This window comes from Erpetoichthys calabaricus, chromosome 1, assembly GCF_900747795.2.
Source record: "Erpetoichthys calabaricus chromosome 1, fErpCal1.3, whole genome shotgun sequence".
Taxonomy (NCBI): Eukaryota; Metazoa; Chordata; class Cladistia; order Polypteriformes; family Polypteridae; genus Erpetoichthys; species Erpetoichthys calabaricus.
The window spans coordinates 277,306,268-277,333,259 of record NC_041394.2 but is presented as its reverse complement, the minus strand read 5'-3'; the positions used below and the strand labels follow the sequence as shown (position 1 = coordinate 277,333,259).

At 38.9% G+C, this 26,992-nt stretch overlaps 1 protein-coding gene across 4 annotated transcripts in view; it reads right to left on the bottom strand.

The window, feature by feature from the left end:
* ppp6r2a (protein phosphatase 6, regulatory subunit 2a) overlaps positions 1-26,992 on the bottom strand; it is a 176,103-nt gene that overhangs the window by 88,646 nt on the left and 60,465 nt on the right. For all 4 annotated transcript variants that reach the window (XM_051935201.1, XM_051935215.1, XM_051935209.1 and 1 more), the window contains exons 2-4: positions 24,347-24,495; positions 17,299-17,544; positions 4,840-5,026 (exon numbers count right to left, since the gene is read on the bottom strand). In XM_051935201.1, coding sequence (XP_051791161.1) covers positions 4,840-5,026; positions 17,299-17,525 — 414 coding nt within the window. In that variant the 5' untranslated portion in view covers positions 17,526-17,544; positions 24,347-24,495. The remainder of the gene's footprint in view (positions 1-4,839; positions 5,027-17,298; positions 17,545-24,346; positions 24,496-26,992) is intronic.

Sequence of the window (26,992 nt, the reverse complement as noted above, 5' to 3'; positions counted from 1 at the left end):
ACCATCATTTTAAGCATCACCAAATTCCCAAACCTGCATGTCCTTGGAAGGAAACCAACAAGGAAATCATGCAAACTCTAGGCAGGGAACACCAGGGACGTGACTCCCTACTGCGAGGCAGCAGCATTACCGCTCCACCACAGTGTCGCCCCCACGTGTAATTATTAACGGTATTCATTATTTAAATCAAGTTAACCATTTATCTGTAAAATGTAATATACATACTTTAATGCATTTCATCATGAAAGTGATATCAAATATAAATCTAAGGATTCAGTGCTGGAATATCGCAAGTTTAATGTGTTCTGTATGGTGATAGCTGCCTGCTGAAATTTCCTCCTTAATCACGAATTAGTCCTTTTCACTGTGTCTGTAATTATTTTTCTCTGAGGCTCAAATATGCTTCCATACATTCTGATGCTATTGTGAAAGTGCAAAAAAAAAAAAAAAAAAACACAGAAAAGCACAAAAGATGGTATGTGAGATCTTTAAAATATATTGCGTCATTACGTTAGGGAATAGGTGATGCTATATAAGAAAAAAAAGAAAAGCACCCCAAAGACTCTGACGTCACATTCCAACTTGAACACACTGCACCTCCCGATTTTTTGCTGTGACTGCAACTCACGCACATGTTGTGTTAATTTCTGAGGATCTGCTCAGCAAATGCTTCAACTGAACACTGGGAATGCGTGGCAGCCATGATGTATAAAACCAGCCCTAAGAGTCTTCCAAACTCATTGGATGAATATTTTAAAAGTGTTTGTGTCAAACTAACTTTTTGGGGTTTTTAGAAATGTTTTTCTATTTGTGTTGATTTATATGGGCAAAAGCTAGGGGAAAAATGACAATTTAAATAAATAATTCATCAGTTCTTAGTAGCCAGTGTGTTGTTCTACACTGCAGTCTCCTGTGGAAGCAACTTGAGCTCAAAAGAAGCACAATGCCGGAACAAACTTATCAGGGGAGCCTGGGCGAAAGCGGAACTCACTGGAACCTGTTATGGAAAAGAGGATGGTGGCAAAACTGGATGCTATGATGGTAGATTCCATCCTTTCTCTCCAGGAGGTACTCTCTTGGACCAATTTTAGCTACAGACTCATTCCACCATGGTGCGCTACGAGGGGGTCTTTTCTGCCCAGTGCTATCAAACAATTCAAAAAGAAGAGATGGAAAACTGGCCCAAGTAGTAGAAAGGCAGCACAGCAGGAATTGATGTGTTTGGGGGGCTCTGGTGTGGAGGGGGACACAGATATAGAGAAGGAGAAAGTTGGATGTGATTGGGAGTGTTGTATATTTTGCTTGAAAAGTTCACCATTTGTTATATTTTGGGCCTCTTGAAGACTTTTGTCTCCGGTTAGAATGGCACAATTCCCTTTTACATTATTTTATGGGTATTATACTCTAAGATTCACTTTAATCACTATTATGTTTATATAATTTGAATTTTCAAAAAAAAAAAAAAAAAAAATAACACTAGCAAAAAACACTCATTTTATTAAACTTGTCCTGGGTATGACGTTAGACATGCATCCACTTGCTGGGGAATCAGGGGGGTTGGTGGCAGGATTGGCACTCCAGCCACCATTAAAAAAAAACCTTCAGAAAGCTCTGAGACAACAGACAGGACTCCTTTTCTGCTCTCCATGGGTGTAGCTCTGCTGCAGCCGCCCATAGGAAGGCTGCTCACATTATGAAGGGGATGGAGGAAAGCCCTCAGGAGCCCTATCCCCGGGAGAATCAAAACCGTCGGAGAGCTAATGGGAGCAGGCCTGTGGGGGATCAGAATTGGTGTGGTGCCGAGATATCACCCACCACACAGCAGCACACGGGTCCCAAATTAAGGCGGACCACCCGGGTAGGAGTGTGGAACATTTTGTCTCTCTGGCATGATGATTATCTTCCTCTGCTGTCAGAGGAGGTGCGTAAACTCTGCATTTCAGTGGCACCACTCTCTGAGGTGCGCAGACCAAGGACTGGCCAGATCTCTGTAGGTGGGTACAACTTTTATTGGTCTAGTCGCTCTGATGGGCGTCATACTCGGGAGTAGCTGTTGCTGTAGCAGACTGGCTTCATCTGGTTGTGTCTAATGTCACTCCTTTCAATAAGGTGCCTTGTCTGTTGTCTCGGTGTATGCTCCGACCGGGGTGAGTGATGTCTCGGTGAGTGAGATATTTTATTTGCAACTTTGCTTGGTGCTTGATGGGTTCCCGCAAGGTGACACTAATCTAGTCATGGGTGACTTCAATGCAGCCACTGGCACTGACTGGGCTGGCTACAAGGATTGTTTCAGTCCCCATGAGTCTGGTGACCATTGGTGACTGGTGAATTCTGACCATAGACTTCTTGTTGCTACTCTGAAGTTGCAGCTTAGGTCCAGTAGGTTACCACATACTAGAAAACTGAGGCTGGACCTGGCCAGACTCCAAGACCAGGCGGTATCTGGCAAGTTTGCACGCAGTTTGTATGAGGAACTTACGGGTTTGGGTGCGACTGCCGATCCTAATGTGATGTGGGAGACCTTTCGTGAAAAGACCCTGAAGGTTGCTGAGGGTTGTGTTGATGTTACTGGTATTCCCAGAAGGAGGTGTTTCATCTCGCAGGGCCCTCTGGATACTAGAGCGACGCACTGCTTGATGGCAACTCCAGTCTGTAACAGGAACTGAGAAAGACGGTTGCGAGGGCTCTGAGGGCAGATAAGGATGCGTTTGTTACAGGAATCTGTGAGCAAGTGACACACCATCTATGGTCTAGTGACCGTATCCTGCTTGCAGAAGAATCGAAGCATTACGCACATCCAAATCTGTTCCTCAGAGAGTCGCAGACAGGTTGGTTGATGGAATGGTCCTTATGGATGACATGGCTATTTGGACACCCACGTAGCACCTGTCTGTGGCAGATAGTGGGTCATTTCCAAAAGGTGCGACTAGAACGCGTGTCTGCCTGGGGGTTGCCAACCAGGATCCCGAGCTGTTTTGTCGTGTGGTGGGTGTGGCAACATGCTGTACCAGTGCATGCTCCCCAACCTGACCAGACCTATTAAGAAGGACAAAATTATAGCAGCAGGTAAAAGAGAGACACTTTGCTACAACCTGTTGTAAATGTCGACAGGAAAGGAAGCTGCCATGAAAAGGATTTACTCGATATCTGATTTTCTGCATAATGACTTTTCTTTTTTTGACGACAGTAAATTTGATCAGAACTTTTAGTTGGCTGTATAGCAGTAAAAGAAAGAAAGTCTGAGTTTTGAAATCAACTTTATTAACCAAAAATGTAATAAATTCCTTCCATCCATATACCAAAGGTAACAAAAGAACAATACAACTCAACACAAAAAATAAGAACAAACAAATTTCACATCAAATTCCAAATAAGAAAAACAAGTTTCTGGTGCCGGTGGTTACAAATTGCTTCATTAATACATCACCTTTTTGCAAAAGCCTTCAAATTATAAGTCATTTAATAGAGCCTGAAATAAATCCTGGTTTGCTCCAGAGCTACAAACATCTTGAGCAAATCACACTGTCTGATTTGGCTTTCTCCATCTGAGACTTATAAATGGCTAACTTTTCCTGCCAAATCTGGAATTTTCCAATCTTACATTTAGCTTGATTCCCCCAATTCCCAGAAATACCATATATAAATAAACAATTATTAAAACACAATGTAAGAACAGCAAAAGCTGTTGAATTTCAAAACAGAACAGACAGCAGTAAAATAGAGTCTCTCTTTTCCCACACAAACGACATTTGTAAAAGCATTTGATTTGATTGCACCCAGGTAGAATCTGCTACTTTAAGGATCAGTACTAGATACTCTGAGACCTTTGGCATTCTATAAATCTATTTTATGCTCTAAAGAGATACCATGGTTTGAGTATACTGCTGTAAAAAGAAGGGAGTACAGAAACTGATATTTTTTTTTTCCATTACAAGAAATGGCTTCTCAATCTGTTGAGTACTACTTCCCAGTTTTTAGCTTCAAAAGGCTAGTCTCCAAGAATAGTCCCAGATATTTCTTGCCACTTTTAGTTCACTTTAGTCTTGTAGATAATTTAGGAGGAGACTCACTCCATTTCCCCAACAACACTGCCAAGCTCCAATTCCATTTCACCTTTGCAGGTGACACTTGATTGGAATCTTTCAAACCATCTTGTCAATGTGTGCTTGGTTTTCAACCAGCACCATAATATCATCTGTACAGGCTGATGTATGAAAAGGAAGAGGACACCCAGGAGCAGACGATACTCCATTACTGTACATAATTCTTTTAGCAATGAGTTTAATAGCAAGGGAATAACACATCCCTAACAAAGAAGACCCTTATCTAATCCCTCTTCTTACTCCTAGTAGAATGCTAAGACCACCACTGATTTTCAGCACACTCTGAAAATAATAAAATAAAACAAGTAGCACCCATAAATGTTTAATTATTTTTTTTACTGAGGGTCCTTTAAATTTATAAAGTGTAAAGTATAAGTGATATACAAACAAAGTAGAGACCTTTTTTCTGTATCAATACATTCTAAAGTGATATTGTCATAATACACCATCCATTTTCTTCAAAGATTTTCTAACTAAAATTCTCGAAATAGGAGAGGGAAAAATCCTACAAACCCCAAAGTATGACAAAAATAACCCTCTAATGCATAAGGTTACCAATAGCATGTTCACACCACAATTAATGTTCAATAAAAAAGGTTAATCAAGTTATAGGATAAGAAGGCAAGCTTTATTGTAGTTTTTTTTAACAGTTATTCTGTGTAGCATTAGTAGCCATTGGTATTATGCCATATTTTAACAGAGTAAACAAAAGACTTTTTAGTTTCTTTGCTCTTACCTGTTGTGTTTTTCTTGCTATGAGATTTCCAATAGTTTTACTGAAGAAGCTCGCAAGTAGGGGATTAAGAGGTGGTTCCTGTTCCAAGAATTTATACAGTATATCAAGCAAAGATTCGTCCCCTCCAAGTTTATCATTAATATGACTCACATCGGATGTCAGAAGCTCACAGGCAATGTTGGAATACCTGCACAAAAATAAAGTACATAGGGACGGGTTAAATATATTGTTAACTTAAATGGGGTAGTGTACACATTTATATTTCAACAAACTTTTTACGATTCATTCATTTCTTTTGTTATCTTTAAAATGAACAAAAAATAACCTATACTGTAAGTTACTCCACTGTAATATTCTGGGATATAGGTTACATTTATTAATACAAATTAACAGTAACTCAAACAACAGTATTGTAACTTTAGTTGCAGAGAATCGTCAAGAGGCGAAACTGCATTCTGTACTTCTATAATACATTCAATTGCAATTGCAACAATACAGATTTCCATACCGTATTGGTCAAGTCCTGGGTTAACAACGAACGCTACTAGTACTGTTAGCCAACAGGGTGCTGGTGGAAATTGGGCTACTGTTAGCCGAAGAAGGAGAAGAAGAGGGGGGAGATGTGTCCAGAGGAAAGAGGACAGAAGGAAGGTAAAGAGAGTGGAACTGAGGGTAGGAACTTTGAATGTTGGCAGTATGACTGGTAAGGGGAAAGAGTTAGCCGGTAGCCAAGAAAGAAGGTTGACATATTGTGCGTGCAAGAGACAAAATGGAAGGGGAGTAAGGCCAGGTGGATCGGAAGTGGATTGAAATTGTTCTATCATGGTGTGGATGGGAGGAGAAATGGGATAGGGGTTAATATGAAGGAACAGTATGTCAAGAGTGTTTTAGAAGTGAAAAGAATGTCAGAGAGTAATGATTATGAAGCTAGATATTGGAGGTGTGATGATGAATGTTGTTAGTGCATATGCCCCGCAAATTGGGTGTGCTATGGATGAGAAACAAGATTTCTGGAGTGAGTTGGATGAAGTGATGGACAGTGTACCCAAGGGACAGAAAGTGGTGATTGGAGCATATTTCAATGGACATGTTGGGGAAGGGAACAGAGGAGACGAGGAGGTGATGGGTAGATAGGTTGTCAAGGAGAGGAATGAAGAAGGTCAGATGATAGTGGATTTTGCAATAAGGATGGTCATGGCTGTGGTGAACACGTATTTTGAGAGAAGGGAGGAACATAGGGTGACGTACAAGAGTGGAGAAAGATGTACACAGGTAGGTTATATCCAATGCAGAGGAGTCAATCTGAAGGAGATTAAAAGACTGCAAAGTTGTGGCAGTGGAAATTGTAGTTAAGACAGCATAGGATGGTGGTCTGTAGGATGACATTAGAGATCAAGAAGAGGAGGAGAGTGAGGGCAGAGCCAAGGATCAAATGGTAGAAGGATGGAGGAAAAGGAAACATGGTGGTGGTATGGGGGAGTACAGGAGAATACACAGAGGAAGAGGATGGCGAAGAAGAAGACTAAAGAAAAGGTGTATGATAAGTTGTATGAGAGGTTGGACACTAAGGTGGCCTTAGCAATAAGGTGCTGCAGATGTTCTATCAGACGGTTGTGGCGAGCGCCCTCTTCTACACGGTGGTGTGCTGGGGAGGCAGCATTAAGAAGAAGGATGCCTCACGCCTGGACAAACTGGTGAGGAAGGCAGGCTGTATTGTTGGCATGGAGCTAGACAGTTTGACATCTGTGGCAGAGTGACGGGCGCTCAGCAGGCTCCTATCAATTATGGAAAATCCACTGCATCCACTAAACAGTGTCATCTCTAGACAGAGGAGCAGCTTCAGCGACAGACTGCTGTCACTGTCCTGCTCCACTGACAGACTGAGGAGATCGTTCCTCCCCCAAACTATGCGACTCTTCAATTCCACCCGGGGGGGTAAACGTTAACATTATATAAAGTTATTGTCTGTTTTTACCTGCATTATTATCAATCTTTACTTTAATATTGTTTTTTTTGTATCAGTAAGGTGCTGCTGCAGTATGTGAATTTCCCCTTGAGATTAATAAAGTATCTATCTATCTAAGGAAGGAGAAAAGGACCTGTATTGATTGGCTAGACAGAGTGAATGAGCTGGGAAAGATGTGCAGCAGGTTAGGGTCATAAATGATAAAGATGGGAGCACACTCACAAGCGAGGAGAGTGAGTTGAGAAGATGGAAAGAGTACTTTGAGAGGCTAATGAATGAAGAGAATGAGAGAGAGAGAAGGTTGGATGATGTGGAGATAGTGAATCAGGAAGTGCAACAGATTAGCAAGGAGGTAGTATGGACAGCTATGAAGTGCAGGAAGAATGGAAAGGCCATTGGTCCAGATGACATACTTGTGGAAGAATGGAGGTGTTTAGGAGAGATGGCAGTGGAGTTTTTAACCAGATTGTATAATGGAGTCTTGGAAAGTGTGAGGATGTCCGAGTGGAGAAGAAGTGTACTGGAGCCAATTTTTAAGAATAAGGGGGATGTGCAGCACTGTAGTAACTATAGGAGGATAAAATTGAGATATACTCTAGAGAGGAGAGGAATGAAGGTCAATAGGAATAAGACAGAATACATGTGTGTGACTGAGAGGAAGGTCAGTGGAATGGTGAAGATGCAGGGGGTAGAGTTGGTGAAGGTGGATGAGTTTAAATACTTGGGATCAACAGTACAGAGTAATTGGGATTGTGGAAGAGAGGTGAAAAAGAGAGTGCAGGCAGGGTAGAATGGGTGGAGAAGAATGTCAGGAGTGATTTGTGACAGACGGATATCAGCAAGACTCCAGCTATGTTATATGGGTTGGAGACGGTGGCACGGACCAGAAAGCAGGAGACAGAGCTGGAGGTGGTAGAGTTAAAGATGCTAAGATTTGTATTGGGTGTGAAGAGGATGGACAGGATTAGAAATAAGTACATTAGAGGGTCAGCTCAAGTTGAATGGTTGGGAGACAAAGTCAGAGACGCGAGATTGTGTTGGTTTGGACATGTGCAGTGGAGAAATGCTGAGTATATTGGGAGAAGGATGCTAAGGATAGAGCTGCCAGGTAAGAGAAAAAAAGAAAGGCCTAAGAGAAGGTTTATGGATGTGGTGAGAGAAGACATTCAGGTGATGGGTGTGACAGAGAAAGATGTAGGAGACAGAAAGATATGGAACAAGATGATCCGCTGTGGCAACCCCTAATGGGAGCAGCTGAAAGAAGAACACATACTAGTTTAGCCTATCATACGTAGATTAGAGCTGTTGATTGATTGTTCGAATTGCATCTTTGTTTGTTGTTTGAACAAAAGTATTACTGTAATTATGAACTGTTACTGACACCAATCTATTCCATTTTTCTTCTCCATAAAAATTATAGCATTTTGGGTCACTACTCTGCAGTTTCTTGCACTTAAGAAAAGCACCAGAGAGAGTGGGAGCCTTGGAATCCAAGGATGAAAGGTTTTTGTCTTATTTTTAAACTGTATAACACAAACTAACAGTATATAAAATTATAAAATGGCCACTAGGGGATGTAGTGCCAGGTGGCCTAGGTCTTCAGAACTGCGACTGTTTGACTTTGCTTCATTGCCACCTGTGGACCCCCCTGCCAAAGTATTGCTTTTTCCAAAGATACTGCTGACTAGGGTTTTTGTTTGCCTCTCCTCTGTTTTACTTGTTACATAATTGTTCTGTTTTTACAATATAATCTATGTAAATGTTTACAATACAACCCATGGAAGAAAAAAATTCATTTGTGAGCAATATGCTTTTTTTTCCCACAGCGAGTACAAACCTTGGAATTAAACTGAATCTGACTCATCTGTCTCTCAAAACACTTCACTTCTTACCTTGTGGCAATAGTCGTGTTATAGTATCTCTAAACATCTTAAAAGTTGCATTTATTTCTGGAGAACTCTTCTGTAATACTGTAATAGTTTAACATTTAATTACAAACAAAATGAAAAATATTTGTTGCCTTTTGCACTGATGATAAACTTGTAAAAAATCATCTTTCAAATATTGGTCACACATGTAAATTTTACTGTTTCAAATTGTGAGTCAAAGAATTATAGGTTCTGTTTGAATTATTAATTTACCAGCCTTGCAATCATTAATAAGGAGTTGGATTTGACCATTTTTTGTATACTGCTGTTATACACAATTAGTATCAGCAATTAAAATACCATGTTTCCTTCTACACCAGCGGTTCTCAAACTGGGGTCCGTGGTCCCCTAGCAGTTTCGGTGGGACCGTGAGAAATGATTGCATATTTATACTATTTATATTTTTATAATTATTAACCTTTACCATCCGAGGGGAAGTAAGTGACTGAGCTCCATTGTTACCCCCACCACCTAGACCCGACCACTAATCTGCTGTTCCGTTATTCGCTGCCACCACATTGTTTTCCCACCGTTATCGCTTGGCACAAACCAGCCCTTATTATTTTTATCATATTATCATAGATATTATTGGTACACACTGTACTATTCATCGCCAAGCCTTAATGGTGAAAACCATGCCTGATGAGTTGAAAAATGTTCTCAATCAAATGATTACAGCAGTAAATTTCATTAAATCTAACCCACTTAACTCTCGTTTGTTTTCTGAGTTATGCAAAGAAAGCGATTCAGAATTTGAAACACTCTTGTTGCACTCACACGTGAGGTGGCTTTCCAAAGGGAAAGTTTTACAGAGAGTTTTCATACTACGTTAAGAAATTCAGCACTGTTTGCAAGATGCCAAACCAGACATGCAAGCAAAATTCTCCGATGTCCGTTTTCTTATATCCCTGTCATTTTTTGGTCGACATATTTGAATCTGTGAATTCTATCAACCTGGTGGTGCAAGGAAAAGATATCACAGTGCTCCATTATCACAAAAAACTGACAGCTTTCAAAATGAAGCTCGAACTATGGCATGGAAAGTTAGAGAATAAGAACTTTGCCCCATTTCCACAGCTGAACACATATACAGTATTGATGAAAATGAGCTTAACGTCGATGACGATATCCTTGAGGTGATGAAACAGCATGTATCAAATCTTAGCGAAGAAATTTCTCACTATTTTCCTGACCTACGAGAATTTGAAAAATACCAACGATTTATCAATAACCCATTTGTACTCTCCATTAGTGACCTGCCTTCGGAGGACAATTTAATTCAAGAACAGTTTATTGATTTGATAAATGATGGGGGTGCAAAACATGTTTTCCGTGAAATGTGTTGTAGTGATTTTTGGATTGAAATGGCACAGTCCTATTCCTATGTTGCAAAGATGGCTCTAAGAGTGCCGATTCCATTCGCAACCACCTATGAGTGTGAGACGGCTTTTTCCACACTACTTACTATCAAAACAAAATCTCGAAACAGATTAGACACGACAAATGATATGAGAGTTGCACTGGCCAAAACAAAGCCAAACATTGAAGAACTGGTTAAGGCAAAGCAGATGCATCCATCCCATTAAAATTTTAAAACTTAAATTTAATAACTAAGATGTACATATTATTTTCTGAATAAATAATTGTTTGTCAAAAAATGTTTTATTCACAGCAGCCTGTACCTATGCAGTGCCACGCAGTGGGTATGTGGCACCCTTGTGCAAAGTATTTGTCGCCCCCAATTTTCATGAAATAATATTGATTTTTTAATTTTTAATAAAAGGGTCCGCGAGTCATCAAACAATTTTTAAAGGGACCGCCACGCAAGAAATTCTAAAGAAGTTTGAGAACCGCTGTTCTACACTGTGTGATGGTCGGCTGCGGCCCTTGCCTGGCCAACATACTGGAAGGACCGGGGGAGCAAATGAATACAGGACACTGCCTCCCCCGGATCACTAGAGGGCAGCCCCCTGGGTTGCTGTGGCTCCACGGATTCCCACAGGGCTTCAGGAGAGTTGGAGTTTAGGAAAGCCCTGTTTGGTTTTGTGGGGGCCACCAGGGGGTGCTGCAGAGCCCTACTTTGGACTTACATCACATCTGGGAGTGATTCCAGGTAACAGTAATGAGCCACCTGGAGCACTCCCATTAGCTGAATAAAAGGGGTCGTCTCACTCCACTCTTAAAGCTAGAGTCAGGAGGAAGAGGGACAAAGCTTGCCAGTGGAGGAGTGCAGGCGGAAAGGAGAGGAAGAAGAAAGGGAAAAGAAAAGAAAGTGCTGTGTGCGGTTTATGGTACTGTGCTGTAGGGGGAATGAAAGACAAGCGTTTCCCCTGGAAAAAAAAATGTGTGTATTGTAAAGATTTGTGCCTAGATTCTGCCTGTATCAGGGTTGGGCAGTTGGTGTGCCCCCTGGTGGCCACAACTCTAATTGACATTACCCAATATTTACTTGTTATATGTATATACTGTATCTAATGCTGACTTGAGAAGAAATTTTAAGACCAAAATAACAAAAGCGGAATCTTATACAACTGACATAAGTTATATAGGTTCTGGGAGCTGCCCTTGGTTCCTAGCCCGGTCACTGTCTGTAAATATTACATTTTCCAGAGTATGTGTGAGCATTTTCTCCAGGAACTTAGATATTCTTCCTACATCTAAAACATATGAATGTTAGGTTAATGACTGACTGAAAATTATCCCAGTCTAAGTGTGAAAGTAAAAAAAAATTAAAAAATCACTTTTTTTCAGTTTCTTTATGAGCTTCAAAAACTGAAAAACTGCAAACATCCACAACAGGAAATAAGAGGAAAATGCTTAAAATTTTCCTTGCAGTAAAAAGAAGAGATACAGAAATATAACATCTGGCCTATGCCCATCAAACCTAACTAATTCTATTCTTGTAATGTAGCTTAGTGGGGGTAATTAGAACAGTGCTGTCTTAGCTGAGAAACAGAAGACAGGCAATGATTTTCTATATAAAAAGGCATGAGTCATATGCTGCTGGCTCAAAAAGTAGCAATTATTAAACTCACCCTCAGTAAATGAAATTGCTAAAAGCAAAAATGTAACACCAAATGTTGATAAACTATATAGCAGTTTTTACATGTGTTCAAACTTGAATTTTATAAGCAATTATAGTGGTAGATGTTCAGTAGCTCTCATGTACACAATTTCTTTTTTATCTATTCAGTCAATCTATCTATATTTAGGTGCACTGAACATCTTCAGTAAGGAAAATGTGGAACATGCAGTGTTTCCAGAGTACAGTATAGTCTCATTAAACACAAAACTAATCTAATCCATATTACAGGAAAAGGGGAATAACATAAAATGGCCAATTCCTTATGATCATTTGGCAGTCATAGAAAAGCAACCATTTAATGATTTATGTTTTTTATTTTGCAGTTTAATAATTACATAATCTGTTTCCCTAGTAATGGTTGTTACCTGTTTTGTACCCAATACTGCTATAATAAAATGAAATCCTGCACAATCCTAAACATGTATCAAACGATTTTAGAAAGTGGATATATGGACAAATATTACAATTAAAAATTAACTAAAATTAATGTTAGTTGGAAGATGTGGATTCAGTTTCATTAAACAGCTGTCTCCAATCTATTTTATTGACATCTTAATTGGTAGCAAAACATATCTTTGGCACAAAAGTTAAAAGGGTGACATAAATCTGTGAAGATAGTTAAATAATTAAATGAAGGCATGAAAACTTTATTAAGGAAGTATTAGAGTTATTCTAGGAATGGTGATTGAATAAGTGTGGTACACATCACACAAAATTCAGTTCCCCTAGGAGACTAACACATATATACTGAGCAGCTAGGCACCATCAAAACAATTACACAGTTCCTAAAATAATTGTGTTAATCAAGCATAAGACACAGATAAATACAAAAGCCAAATAAGTAATAACAATAATAATATTAGGTCAGTGGAGCTGCTTACTCTTCAAAATGCTACATACAATTGTCCATGAGTAAAAAATCCCTACATTAGATCAATTTCTGCTCTTCCTAGTGACTTGGCTTTTCTTGATCATTGTAAAATAAAATTTTAAAGGAACCTGTATTCTTTTTAACTGAAATGGTTAATCAGTAGGAATAATGCAAAATTTTAGTATATTACTATTATTATTATTAGATGCCTACAATTTTCACTCATTTACGTCATTCACAAGAATTTACTTTTGTGTTTTTTGTCAGCTGCATGTTCAATGTATTTTTTTTCTGCCATAGCCATAGACAGACAATAAGGTGCCAACACTGAATTGGGTTTTCCTTTACTTATTGTAAACATCAATGACTTTTACAGGATGCACATGTAGACAGCCCATGGAATCAACTGAATGTGTTTACTTTTGGGTATTGTCTTCTCTAGTGTATTAAGTAGAAGAGAATAACTGCCAGCTCTATGGTTTGGAGACTTCTTAAACAAACAGGGGTCCCCTTTAAAGTCCGCAGATACAAATGTATATTGCCGCATTTGGGCTTCTCAGTTACACAAAAACCAAGGGAGAAATGGGCAAGGAGATGTTTATTCTGGCACTTGAGGAAACAGTATTGTAACTTTATTCAGTTTTGGAGCTTTATTCAAACACACAGCAAAGTTGAAAACTTTACAGTTGTTTTGCTCTGTCACCAGTTCCTTTAGAACTCAAAGGCATCTTCCTTGAAAGGGTTCAGTTACATGGAGACAGGAGCAGAGCCACAGGTGATCTGCATATGGCAAAGGTCTGGGTAAGTGAGCTGGCTTTGTGTTTTAAAGTAAAGCATTTTTTTATGAGTTTTAAAAATACCTTGTCTGTTCTTGCGGTTTACAAAGGGGCTTTAGGGTACACAGATTTATATGTGATAGAGAAAACCTTAAAATGTAACCAAATACGTCCACTTTGAAGTGGAAAAAGGTTTCGATTTAAAAAAAACACACATCTGCGTTTATGAGGCATCATCAAGATAATGGAAGGAAACTAGAAATAATGATTTTATCACAGATTCTTTGTACTATTTTCTCAAAGTAAGGATACGTTTCTTGCCCATTCGCTGCCTTGCAGAGGCTATCATGGGTGGATTTATGACAACCCAATGATGACCAATTTTACATTCTGTCTTATTATTTTACATAGCCTACGGAGCCACATGTATGCCTAATGGGAGCATAGTGAAAGGAGCACTTAAGAGTCTCATTGTATACAACAATACATCTGAACTGATTACACTGTATTGTATTTTTTAAAGAGCCAAGCGACCTTATTCGTGGCATGTAGGTCGGTCATTCGGTCGGTCGGTCGGTAGGCACGTACTTTATTAATCCCAAGGGGAAATTCACATACTCCAGCAGCAGCATATTGATAAAAAAAAATATTAAAGAGTGACAAAAATGAAGGTATAACAGACAATAACTCTGTATAATGTTAACGTTTACCCCCCCAACGAGTGGAATTGAAGAGTCACATAGTGTGGGGGAGGACCGATCTCCTCAGTCTGTCAGTGAAGCAGGACATTGACAGCAGTCTGTCGCTGAAGCTGCTCCTCTGTCTGGAGATGATGTTTAGTGGATGCAGTCCATTCTCCATGATTGACAGGAGCCTGCTCAGTGCCCGCTGCTCTGCCACAGATGTCAAACTGTCTAGCTCTGTGCCTACAACAGAGACTACCTTCCTCACCAGTTTGTCCAGGTGTGAGGCGTCCCCCTTCTTTATGCTGCCTCTCCAGCACACCACCGCGTAGAAGAGGGCGCTTGCCACAACCGTCTGATAGAACATCTGCAGCATCTTATTGCAGATGTTGAAAGACGCCAGCCTTCTAAGGAAGTATAGTTGGCTCCATCTTCTCTTGTACAGAGCATCAGTATTGGCAGTCCAGTCCAATTTATCATCCTGCTGCACTCCCAGGTATTTATAGGTCTGCACCCTCTGCACACAGTCACCTCTGATGATCACGGGGTCCATGAGGGGCCTGGTCCTCCTAAAATCCACCACCAGCTCCTTGGTTTTGCTGGTGTTCAGTTGTAGGTGGTTTGAGTCACACCATTTAACAAAGTCCTTGATTAGGTTCCTGTACTCCTCCTCCTGCCCACTCCTGATGCAGCCCACGAGAGCAGTGTCGTCAGCAAACTTTTGCACGTGGCAGGACTCCGAGTTGTATTGGAAGTCCGATGTATATAGGCTGAACAGGACTGGAGAAAGTACAGTCCCCTGTGGCGCTCCTGTGCTGCTGACCACAGTGTCAGACCTGCAGTTCCCGAGACGCACATACTGAGGTCTGTCTGTAAGATAGTCCACAATCCATGCCACCAGGTATGAATCTACTTCCATCTCTGTCAGCTTGTCCCTAAGGAGCAGAGGTTACATGGTGCTAAAGAAGTCCAGAAACATAATTCTTACAGCACCACTGCCTCTGTCCAAGTGGGAGATCGATCGGTGTAGCATGGAGATGATGGCATCCTCCGCTCCCACCTTCTCCTGGTATGCGAACTGCAGAGGGTCGAGGGCATGGCAGACCTGTGGCCTCAGGTTGTGAAGCAGCAGCCGCTCCATGGTCTTCATCACATGTGACGTCAGAGCGACAGGCCTTAAGTCATTCAGCTCACCAGGACGTGATACCTTTGGGAATGGGGTGATGCAAGATGTTTTCCAAAGCCTCGGGACTCTCCCCTGTTCCAGGCTCAGGTTGAAGATGCGTTGTAAAGGACTCCCCAGCTCCAACGCACAGGCCTTCAGCAGTTGTGGCGATACTCCATACTATGAATATAATTACACCGATCTCCAGGTTGTCAAATAAACGAACCACACGCCGTGGCAACGTAAAGGGGCTTCGCCTCCGACCCATCCCTGCAAGGGGATACAGCGGAGTGTGTACGGCTGATGAGCCCAAATAAGGGCGAAACACAAGTCGCATACTCTTTGCATTATTTGACAGTAAACTTCTTGCGACTGAGAGGGCATGGAGGATGTTTGACATATGCGTTACCTGGTAGGTAACCACCCATACAATTAGATCGTGTTTCAGACTACGAATGCTATGCTATGAAATAAATATATATATATATATATATATATATACACACAGATATATATATATATATATATATATATATATATATATATATATATATATATATATATCACACATACAGTCATATAAAAAAGTCTGGGAACCCCTCTTAATTCTTTGGATTTTTGTTTATCATTGGTTGAGCTTTCAAAGTAGCAACTTCCTTTTAATATATGACATGCCTTATGGAAACCGTAGTATTTTAGCAGTGACATTAAGTTTATTGGATTAATAGAAAATATGCATCATAACAAAATTAGACTGGTGCATAAATTTGGGCACCCCAACAGAGATATTACATCAATACTTAGTTGAGTCTCCTTTTGCAAATATAATAGCCTCTAGACGCCTCCTATAGCCTTTGATGAGTGTCTAGATTCTGGATGGAGGTATTTTTTGACCATTCTTACATACCAAATCTTTAACCAGTTCAGTTAAATTTGATGGCTACCGAGCATGGACAGCCTGCTTCAAATCATCCCATAGATTTTTGAAGATATTCAAGTCAGTGGACTGCGACAGCCATTCCAGAACATTGTACTTCTCCCTCTGCATGAATGCCTTTGTAGATTTTGAACTGAGTTTTGGGTCATTGTCTTGATGGAATATCCAACCCCTGCATAACTTCAACTTTGTGACTGATACTTGAACATTATCCTGAAGAATTTGTTGATATTGGGTTGAATTCATCTGACCCTCGACTTTAACAAGGGCCCCAGTCCCTGAACTAGCCACACAGCCCCACAGCATGATGGAAACTCCACCAAATTTGACAGTAGGTAGCAGGTGTTTTTCTTGGAATGCGGTGTTCTTCTTCCACCATGCAAAATGCTTTTTGTTATGACCAAATAACTCAATTTTTGTCTCATCAGTCCAAAGCACTTTGTTCCAAAATGAATCTGGCTTGTCTAAATGAGCATTTGCATACAACAAGTGACTCTGTTTGTGAGTGCAGAAAGGGCTTCTTTCTCATTACCCTGCCATACAGATGTTCTTTGTGCAAACTGCGCTGAATTGTAGAACGATGTACAGATATACCATCTGCAGCAACGAGCTAATTCAACCAAGCTGGTGTTGCAAGTAATCAGTACTGAGCAGTTACATGCATTCAAATCAGCAAAATTACAAGGGTACCCAAATTTTTGCACAGCCAGTTTTCACATTTGATTTAATTTCATACAACTAAATACTGCTTCACTAAAAATCTTTGTTCGGAAAACACCCCAGTACTCAGATGTTCCTTGGAAATGAAAGACATACCACGGTTATCTTTTTTGTTGAAAGTAGAGTAAATTATTATGCAGGCTGAGAGGGCTTCCCAAACTTTTTCATATGACTGTATATTTTATATTATATTATATATATATATATATATTTTATATATATATATAATAAATAAAATAAACTTTAAAACAGTTAAAAAAGTGTATTTCAGACAATGAACTTTACACAATGCACAATTTGTTTAGTACAATAATAAAAACAAACTTACTTAAAGCGTATCTTTTCCTCCATATCTGCAGGTGGTTCCTGAGTTATGAGGTTTATCAGCTCTTCCATGCAGTGATCTTGACACAGGAAAAGCAGCAGCTGACGGTTTAGGGCTTTGCACTCCTGAAGGATGTCATCTTCATCCATCAACTCTTGCAGTGTCACATCCTCCTTATCTAGCAGCTTCTCAATTTGTGAGGTGGGGTGCAGGTCAAACTTCCAGAACATTTTCACTGGACACACAGAACTAGATGAGAATAAGAAAAAACAGATATTTTTAAGCTATACAAGTGATTACTACAAACATTATTTACCACTATACATCCATTCATCCCTTTTCCATTCCCACATAATCCAATTTTAGGGTCACAGGCCACAGCCTCAGCAATATCACAGCCCGCATTTACGTGTACATCCGCACTTATTGATACTGGGCCAGTTCACAAAGATCAATTGATTCAACAAGTGTGTTTTTGAAATGTGGAAGATTAGGCCAAGATTCAAATGCAATGTAGATGTACATTCATTTGTTTTCAAATTGTATTTTGACACCATTTCAGTCTTTAAAGGAACACTGACCTAAACATCACAACAAATGAAAATTGCTGAATTTTAATTTGAAGCCTCCTTGCTGAGCGGTGGCAGCACTTACCACTGTTCCACCATGCTGCCCCTTGGTTTTTAAGATTTTCATAATCATCATCATGATTTTCATTCTGCTTTTCAGAGTGTTATGAGGTTACTTAAGCCAGTATTTCAGCATCCACAGTTGTTTGCCCCAGTGTCTACTCCACCAGTTGTTTACTACCATTAGTAGGATATAATTAAGGAAGAAAACTTCACATGTGAATCTAAAAGAAAAATGCCCAAAAGAGGGCCAAGGACTTAAAGCTAGTTATTATATAAGAAATTTAGAAATATTTTTTATAAAACTACCCTTTTCTGAATTCAAAAAAGGGAAAGAAAAAAGTTTAAATATCTCGCTGATTGTGAAACTCATTGGAACAAAACGTTCAGTCTCTGTGGGCCCTCAGAGAGAGAGAGAACCACAGTCTAAAGCTTTAAATTCGGAGATTCACAATCTTTTATCTACTATAGTCTTGTTAGAGCTACTGAATATGGCACTTAACATCTCCTAAATAAACATTTGGCAGTCATTATCAACTGTCACTGTTACTCTGGGATGATTTTTATGGGTCAGTCTCTGCCAGAGTGCAATTGAGTTCACAGTAAGTCACCAAATGAGGAAAAACCTCAAATGAAAGAACAAAAATAAGAGATAAACAAAGCAATGTGGAGGAAGGGATGCAAGTCATCTTTCAGCATTCTAAGAGGAGGTGTAGCTTTCCTCATCAGTGTGTTATGGAAAGCTTGCTTAGAAACATCACTTGGGACATCAGGTACACAGGAAAACAGAGTGCTAAATTAACTCTGAAATGGTTAAAGTAACCTTTAAAAACTGCATACTGTAATTATTAACGGTAATTCTGCTGTGTTTTATATCATTTGGCAGTCTTTTCCTTGAGAACTTTGCTCATACCTCACTTACAGTTTACATTTTGATATTTCGCTGCCTAGTGGCATATACAGTACTCTGTTCAAAAGTGAGATGCTTCCTATTACAAGTGGCACAGTGCCTTTTAAATATGTTTACATTATAGTCCATTTCTGAAATTCTCCTCCTGAAATAACTAAGTACATTAAATTAAATATTTGTTTCTATGAGACACACAAGTAAAACTATGTTTAAAGTGTAAAAAAGCTTTTATTTTATATTCAGTTAAGACCAACTATCCTAATTGCAAGCCATTTCACAAACTTTGAGTTACTGTAAAAGAGGTGCTTCAGAAAAACACATATTACATTAAACAGAGTGCACTTTCATCCAACTACATAATGCAATAGATCTGAATAGTCCTGGTGAAGAGTCTGCTTTGTTCTTTTGTATGACATGAATATAATACAAAAGGCAAAACAGTCAGAATAAAGAAGCCAAAAGAAATTTGGTATAAAGTTACTGAAATGATAAGACTGAAAGAAGGATACAAGAAATTTTTAAATGTTAATAATCTTTAATGAGTTGTCAAGTCCATCCTTGTATTGTTTTCAACAAACAAATCATCTTCATTAGATCAAGTCATTGATTTGGTTGGCATACATTTTCTATTTTCAGTAGTTATGAGTTACAAAAACTACTAGAAGAAGTCATTGAGAATTCAAAATTTATTTTAAAAAAAGTATAAATGTCTGTGACTGAAACTTGGGACAATGTTGACTAATAACATCTTACAGTTTATACTCACATTAAACATAGTTGATAATTAAACAAACCTGGCTGCATGAAGAGCCTTTAATATTAGCATTTTGAAATATATGGCACAGAGGTCACCAATTTATTTAGGATAATACTGGAAACCGACATGCTCCTGTCATGGTGACTTCTTATAAACACACGCTAACAGTATATTTTAGGAATGCTTGGCTGAATGGAGGGAGAGCTCGTAAAGACAGAGAAACAGAGGTCCTTGAAATAAACTTGTTCCACTCCGACCAAGACCTGAGCTTGAACAAAGGTTAACTTTTAATAAGGAAATGAATAACTGAAAAAAATGGGTGAGTGTTCTCATATACAACAGCAACCAAGACCAGCCCAGAATCCAGTAGACAATATGTGTCTATTGTGTCAATATGTGTCTTGCTGTCCTAAATAACTCATGACTGTTATGGTAGCAAAAGGAACTTTCAGAAAGTATTAACTCAAGGCTTGTGAAGACTAATACAATCCAAAAATTATATTTATCATTTATTGAGTCTGAGCCAACTGTTGACGATTTGGAATCATGTTTCCTAAAATGCATTTTTATTTACTTTTCTTGTTATTTTTGTCTCGTTACTTACGATTTATTCATAATAGTATCATATTTGTTCCTCAGAAATTAGAGAAATTAGATTCATGCATTTCGCAGCATTCTGGCAAGTTAAGGTCAAGCCACCTGGAAATGCTTTTTGTGATCAGCCTAAGCTGTTATAACAGACAGTTTATTGTCACGGTTTATTTCGTTTGGTAGAGTAAAGTAAATGAATAAAGGAGAGATACTTGTGACTTTAGGAGAGATGCTATCCCTCTCTCTAGCTGCTTCTCAATTTCAACAGAAATACTGCCATACCATGAATTCACAAAGTTCAAACACTTTCAGTAGTTTAAAGCATATGTATTTAAAATAGTTTTGGTTTTAAATTGCATTATATTGGCTGCACTTTGAAGAAATAAAATCATAAAAATTCAGTAATCATTTTAAACTTTTAGATAAAGTTAACTACATAATTTACTTCTCATTTATTTTATTTACTCATTCTATTAGCATGACTCAGAGAGGGGAAAAGTGGCTGAAGGGGGTGATGCCAAAAATAGTCGACAATGGGGTCAATCATGCCGAATGCAGTCCGATAGGCAGGTGCACATTTTATTCAATTTTATGAATTTTAAATATTATGTAAAACTTTTAAACTGTGGTTGGAGAACAGCTTCCAGGTCCCATGATTTTTATTCACCTCCTCTTCAGTTGGGTATAAAAAGAGATGAAAGCAATTACAGGTTAGTGGTAGGTGCATTGCTACCAGGATTCTGAATGTGGCACTGAGGCCTCCTTGGCATTAGACACTACTTAGTAAGTTAATCCCCAAAAAACTTGTGCTCCAATATGGACAAATGCTCTTCATTTTTCTTGTACTACACGGCCAACAATTAATATCATTATCATAAATGCAACTTCATCCTGGTTAAGCAATGGTAACTTTTGCATCTGGCTCATCATTAAAAGGCTAGTCTAAACACCAAACAGCTTTACTAGAACAAATCATTTTCACTTGGATCACAACAGATAACCTTCCACCAAGCTTGAACCTACCAGTTCTAGCAGCAGTAGAAATGCACTCATTTCAAAAACCAATGAGGAACACTGATGGAATCACTATACTATACTGTTAGTATACATATAGGCAGGTCAGAAATAACAAAACACCCAAATCTTTGCAGAAACCAAGAATGTAATACAAACCTAAGAAGTTATAATACTACAAAATGTAGTTTTATTACAGTACTCAAATCAAAGCATTGCCCTTTGCTCATGCACATCTAATATACTCAGTTCAAGAAATAACATGACTGGGGACAACATCCGTGTATAGCATAGACAACAACACAATATTCTGAAACCCACATAATTCAACAATCGGTCACAAGGAACAGAGCAAATCCTGGAGGTATGAGGCATAAGGCTAAGTCTATGGCAGGACCCATCCACATACACACATAAACAGAACAGCCTAGAATCCTTAACCTAATGCACACTTTTTGGGATGTTGGAGGAATCTGATGTAACAGGAGAAAAACCTACACAGACAGAGAGAAAATGGAAAATCCTCACAGATATCAACTAGCATACCAGGAGAAGGTGGGAGCGGAAGATGCCATCATCTATATGCTACATCGATCCCTCTCCCACTTGGACAGAGGCAGTGGCGCTGTAAGAATTATGTTTCTAGACTTCTCTAGCGCCTTCAACACCATCCAACCTCTGCTCCTTAGGGACAAGCTGACAGAGATGGGAGTAGATTCATACCTGGTGGCATGGATCGTGGACTATCTTACAAACAGACCTCAGTATGTGCGTCTTGGGAATTGCAGATCTGACATTGTGGTCAGCAACACAGGAGCGCCGCAGGGGACTGTACTGTCTCCGGTCCTGTTCAGCCTATATACATCGGACTTCCAATATAACTCGGAGTCCTGCACGTGCAAAAGTTTGCTGACGACACTGCTATCGTGGGCTGCATCAGGAGTGGGCAGGAGGAGGAGTATAGAAACCTCATCAAGGACTTTGTTAAATGGTGCGACTTAAACCACCTACAACTGAACACCAGCAAAACCAAGGAACTGGTGGTGATTTTAGGAGACCCAGGCCCCTCATGGACCCCGTGATCATCAGAGGTGACTGTGTGCAGAGGGTGCAGACCTATAAATACCTGGGAGTGCAGCTGGACGATAAATTGGACTGGACTGCCAATACTGATTCTCTGTGCAAGAAAGGACAGAGCCGCCTGTACTTCCTTAGAAGACTGGCATCCTTCAACATCTGCAGTAAGATGCTGCAGATGTTCTATCAGATGGTTGTGGCGAGTGCCCTCTTCTACGCAGTGGTGTGCTGGGGAGGCAGCATTAAGAAGAAGGATGCCTCACGGCCTGGACAAACTGGTGAGGAAGGCAGGCTCTATTGTTGGCATAGAGCTGGGACGGTTTGACATCCGTAGCAGAGCAACGGGCACTCAGCAGGCTCCTATCAATTATGGAGAATCCACTGCATCCATTAAACAGTGTCATCTCCAGACAGAGGAGCAGTTTCAGCGACAGACTGCTGTCACTGTCCTGCTCCACTGACAGACTGAGAAGATCATTCCTCCCCCAAACTATGCGACTCTTCAATTCCACCAGAGGGGTAAACGTTGAACATTATTCAAGTTATTGTCTGTTTTTTACCTGCATTTTTTATTACTCTTTAATTTAATATTTTTTGCTGCTGGAGTATGTGAATTTCCCCCTGGGATTAATAAAGTATCTATCTATCTATCTATCTATCTATCTAGTTGTGGGGTTCAAATCCAGGAGGCTGGATTTGTGAAGCATCTGTAACTACCATGCAATGTTATTTTGCACACAAAAATAAACCAGATTAATTTTGTCTCCAAACAATATAATGGGTTGAAGGGTTACTCCTAATGTTAGTACCTCTCATCACTGAACTAACAGGTATATTGAAGGGGCATTTTTCTCTGCACCTTCTGAAACATCATAAACATTCACCCACACACATTTAAAAAGGAATCACATAATTAAAAAAAAAAAAAAAAAATGAAAACTAATACATTGTGAAATTAAACTTTTTTTGTTCTCCATATCTCAAGACATGATCAAGGTTAATACCCCATTCCTCCAAAGCAGCAACTGAGAAATAACCTTCAGCCATGAAGATAAAATAATTATATAAATTATAACCCACATTTTCTGACACTCTTTCAAGCATAACGTGCCATGTTTTGGAAGTTTGTTTCTCAAATGTCCCCAATGTGAAAATAATTCAGTGAACTTTGTGGAATCCAACAAAAATATTTGGAAAAGTATTATTCTTAACAATATGGCACAATATCAAGCACTAAGCCTTTTGCTAAACAGAGCAATATCACTGAAGAGAGTAAGGTCCTAATATTAAAATGTGCACTAATAATCCCTGTAATACTAGCATTGCTTGGAAAAAAGCTGGATAAAAACCCTGAGTTTCCACATACTGTATTTAAGTATAAAAATCATATTACTGTACTTGTACTGAATTTAAATTCTTAGGAATGGCTAAGGTATGATGCATTGCTTTTAATGTTCATTTTCTTTCATAATCTGGATGCATTTGCATACAATGGCAAAAAAATACATTTTGCAAGTTCACCTATGTCATCTCCAACTCTTCATTTATTTAACATGCTTAATGCAACATAGGTTGGAGGGCAACTGGAGCTTTTTCAGGTTTAATGAGGCATAAATCAGGAATTAACCCTGAACCATGCCGAGTTAAATCAGTCTAGAGTCCATTTAAATTAAATATGACTTTGTCTAGATGTTCTTTCTCTACTCCTACATGTTAAGTGATCAAAGTGATTGTATTTTGTATGCTATGCAATAAGCATTATATTGTGGAGGACAAAGTAAACTTAACTTAAGCATGACATAAATCATGATAAATACTAATTGCCAACAAAGATACTTCCACCAAATTAGGACACATAGCCATTGCTTTTAAAAAAGGACCTATCCTGAAAACAGCTTTTGGTAAAATGCAATTAACAAACTCATAATTTTACATTATAACATATGATCTGACTATATACATTCTAAAGCAGGACTCCCATTGTTTTTGTTCTTTTTAATTTGCATATTAAACTTTCCCAAAACACCTATAGGTAAGATGTTTGCAAAAATTTGATCAAAATATCTCCATTACCTGGTAACAAAATGGGTATGTGTTTAGTTAAACCTTTTTCTTAGGCAGACAAACATTTGTCTTCCAGATAGATAAGTGCGCAGACTGAGAAATTCTTTCCTTCACCGTCATGGAAGCCTCAGTGGCTTGATGTCAGTATCTTTCAGAACCTATGAAAATGGAAAAAAAGAAGATACATAATTATTTTGCCAATTAAAAATAATTAAATAGTGTAAGGTGCCCATTCAGTCTATTAAACTCATTTGTTATCCAATATGTAAGTTATTCAAGGAATAGTGACTAAAAAAAGTATTATATAACAACTAAAGCTCCACACAATAGGGCTGTCTGATCAAACATCACTAATTGAATATAATTTGATTAAAAAAAATTTAATTTTTTTGAATGATTAGCTTGTTATCTTCATTAGTAAAACTTACAGCCAGAACCCTTCACAATGTAGCGTTTCTATCTATTTTATCCCATTACTCTGCATTTTGATCTACAAGTGTACACAGAGCAGTTTTTCTTCTTCATCTGTGCCCTAAAAGTACTGTTCTGACTCTGATTCTGTCCCATTCACTTTTAAACCTCAGCTATATGACTGTTGTTTAATGCTCATTAAAGAAAATGAAAAACAGCTGTCATAATGCTGAACTTTCTTTTATTACAATGCTTTAAAACTCTAACTTTAAAGTGCCTCATCACCCAGTACACCTTGACGATTATTCTCAGACATGGCCTTAACTTCCAATGTTATGCAGACGATATACAGTTATATCTTAGTACAGACTCCCCTACAGATTCACCTCCCAGCACACTCATGGAATGCATCACTGATCTTAAGCTATGGATGGAAAATAACTTTCTCAAACTTGATGCCAATAAAACGGAAGTGTTACTGGTAGGTCCAAAATCCCAACTTTCTAAGGCATTCAATTTCTCTATTTCTGTTGATGGTACACTTGTCAAACCTGCTCCTGTTGTCAGAAATCTTGATGTTTTGTTTGATTCATCACTTAACTTTGAGTTACAAATTAGGTCTCTTCCCAAAATTTGATTTTATCATCTTCATAACATTGCCCGCCTCCGTGCATTTCTGTCCTTGTCTGATACTCAAACTCTGGTTCATTGTTTCATAATGTCTCGTATTGATTACTGTAATTCCCTCTTCATTGGCCTCCCTGCAAAATCTATACAGAAGCTAAAGTATATTCAGAACTCTGCAGCTAGAGTCCTCACCCACACAAAGTGTGTTGCTCACATCTCCCCTGTTCTCTCCCAGCTTCACTGGTTACCGGTTCCATCAAGGATTAAATTCAAGATTCTGCTTCTCACCTTCAAAGCCCTATATAACCTTGCCCCCCTCTACCTCACTCAGCTACTAGCTTCTTACACTCCTTGTCGGTCTCTCAGGTCCTCGAGCAGTAATCTCCTTACTGTCCCACGCACCAGACTCTCCACCTTGGGAGGCACTTCCTTCAGTGCTATAGCACCTCAACTCTGGAACTCTCTTCCTCAGTCTCTCTGAGATTGCTCCTGTTCCTGCACTTTTAAATCGCAACTGAAAACTTTCCTCTTCTATGAACTTTTGTCACCTGTGTAATTTTTTTTTTTTTTTTTACTCTGTATGTAAAGCGACCTTGGGTTTGTGAAAGGCATTCAATAAATGTAACCTATTATTATTTTTGACCCTTAAAATGCTTAAAACAATGAGGTGTAATTGGAAATATTCAGGGCACCTTTTTAAAATATTGCCTCATCTGTAAAGGAGAAAAATGTAGACAGACTGTGCAGACCCTGACTTGATACTGTGACAGTCCTGCTTTACTGGGTGAGTCCACAGGTGCCGTCTGGCTTTTAATTCTGCATGCTGCAATACAAATGGAACCCATCCTCCTTCAGTTGGACACTTCCAAAATAATAAAAGAATTCTATCATTAACCTGACTGCCTACTTCTTGTCTGGTTTTTCACTTTTCTTGCTTCTTTCAATATGCCACTGTCTTACTAACTAACCTGCACTCCTCCTGCATTTTAAACCACTCCACCTGTGCCTGTTTAGCAGCAAGACGCATCACTATGCATTTACAGCGCAAAACTCAAGCCGAGTGCTGCAGATGGGACCCACACAACAGTGTCATTAAGCGCTTCATGATTTGCAGATAGATGAATTAAAAAAACAATAATAATAATAATGTAGCAAAGCATGGTGCCAGCGTGTGTGGCTTGTACGGATGTCAGCTCTTTTTCATGGCTACTTTTAATGCTCATTGTCCCAGGAAGGGCTTTCACACTCAGCTGTCAGTACTAGACTGAAAAAAGATGGTGGAGTAGATGCTCTGAATTTTGATTGCTCTTATATATAAATAACAATTGCCCGAGTACCAAGAGGATTCTTTATTGTTTGTTTTGTTTTTTGCAGTTTGTGCTTGTTCTTGTCACAGTCATTAACATACTAATACAAATGTACATGTAACGCCCACAATCGTTAACCAAAGTTTGAATATATTTAAGTATTATTTATTTTTATTTGAATATTCAAACCTTATTTTTTTATATATATAAATATAATTTTATTGATTTTATTGAAATCACACAACATTCCATACAAATAGATCAATTTTTACAAAAATAGGATCGAAAACAAATCAACCCCCACCCCTGA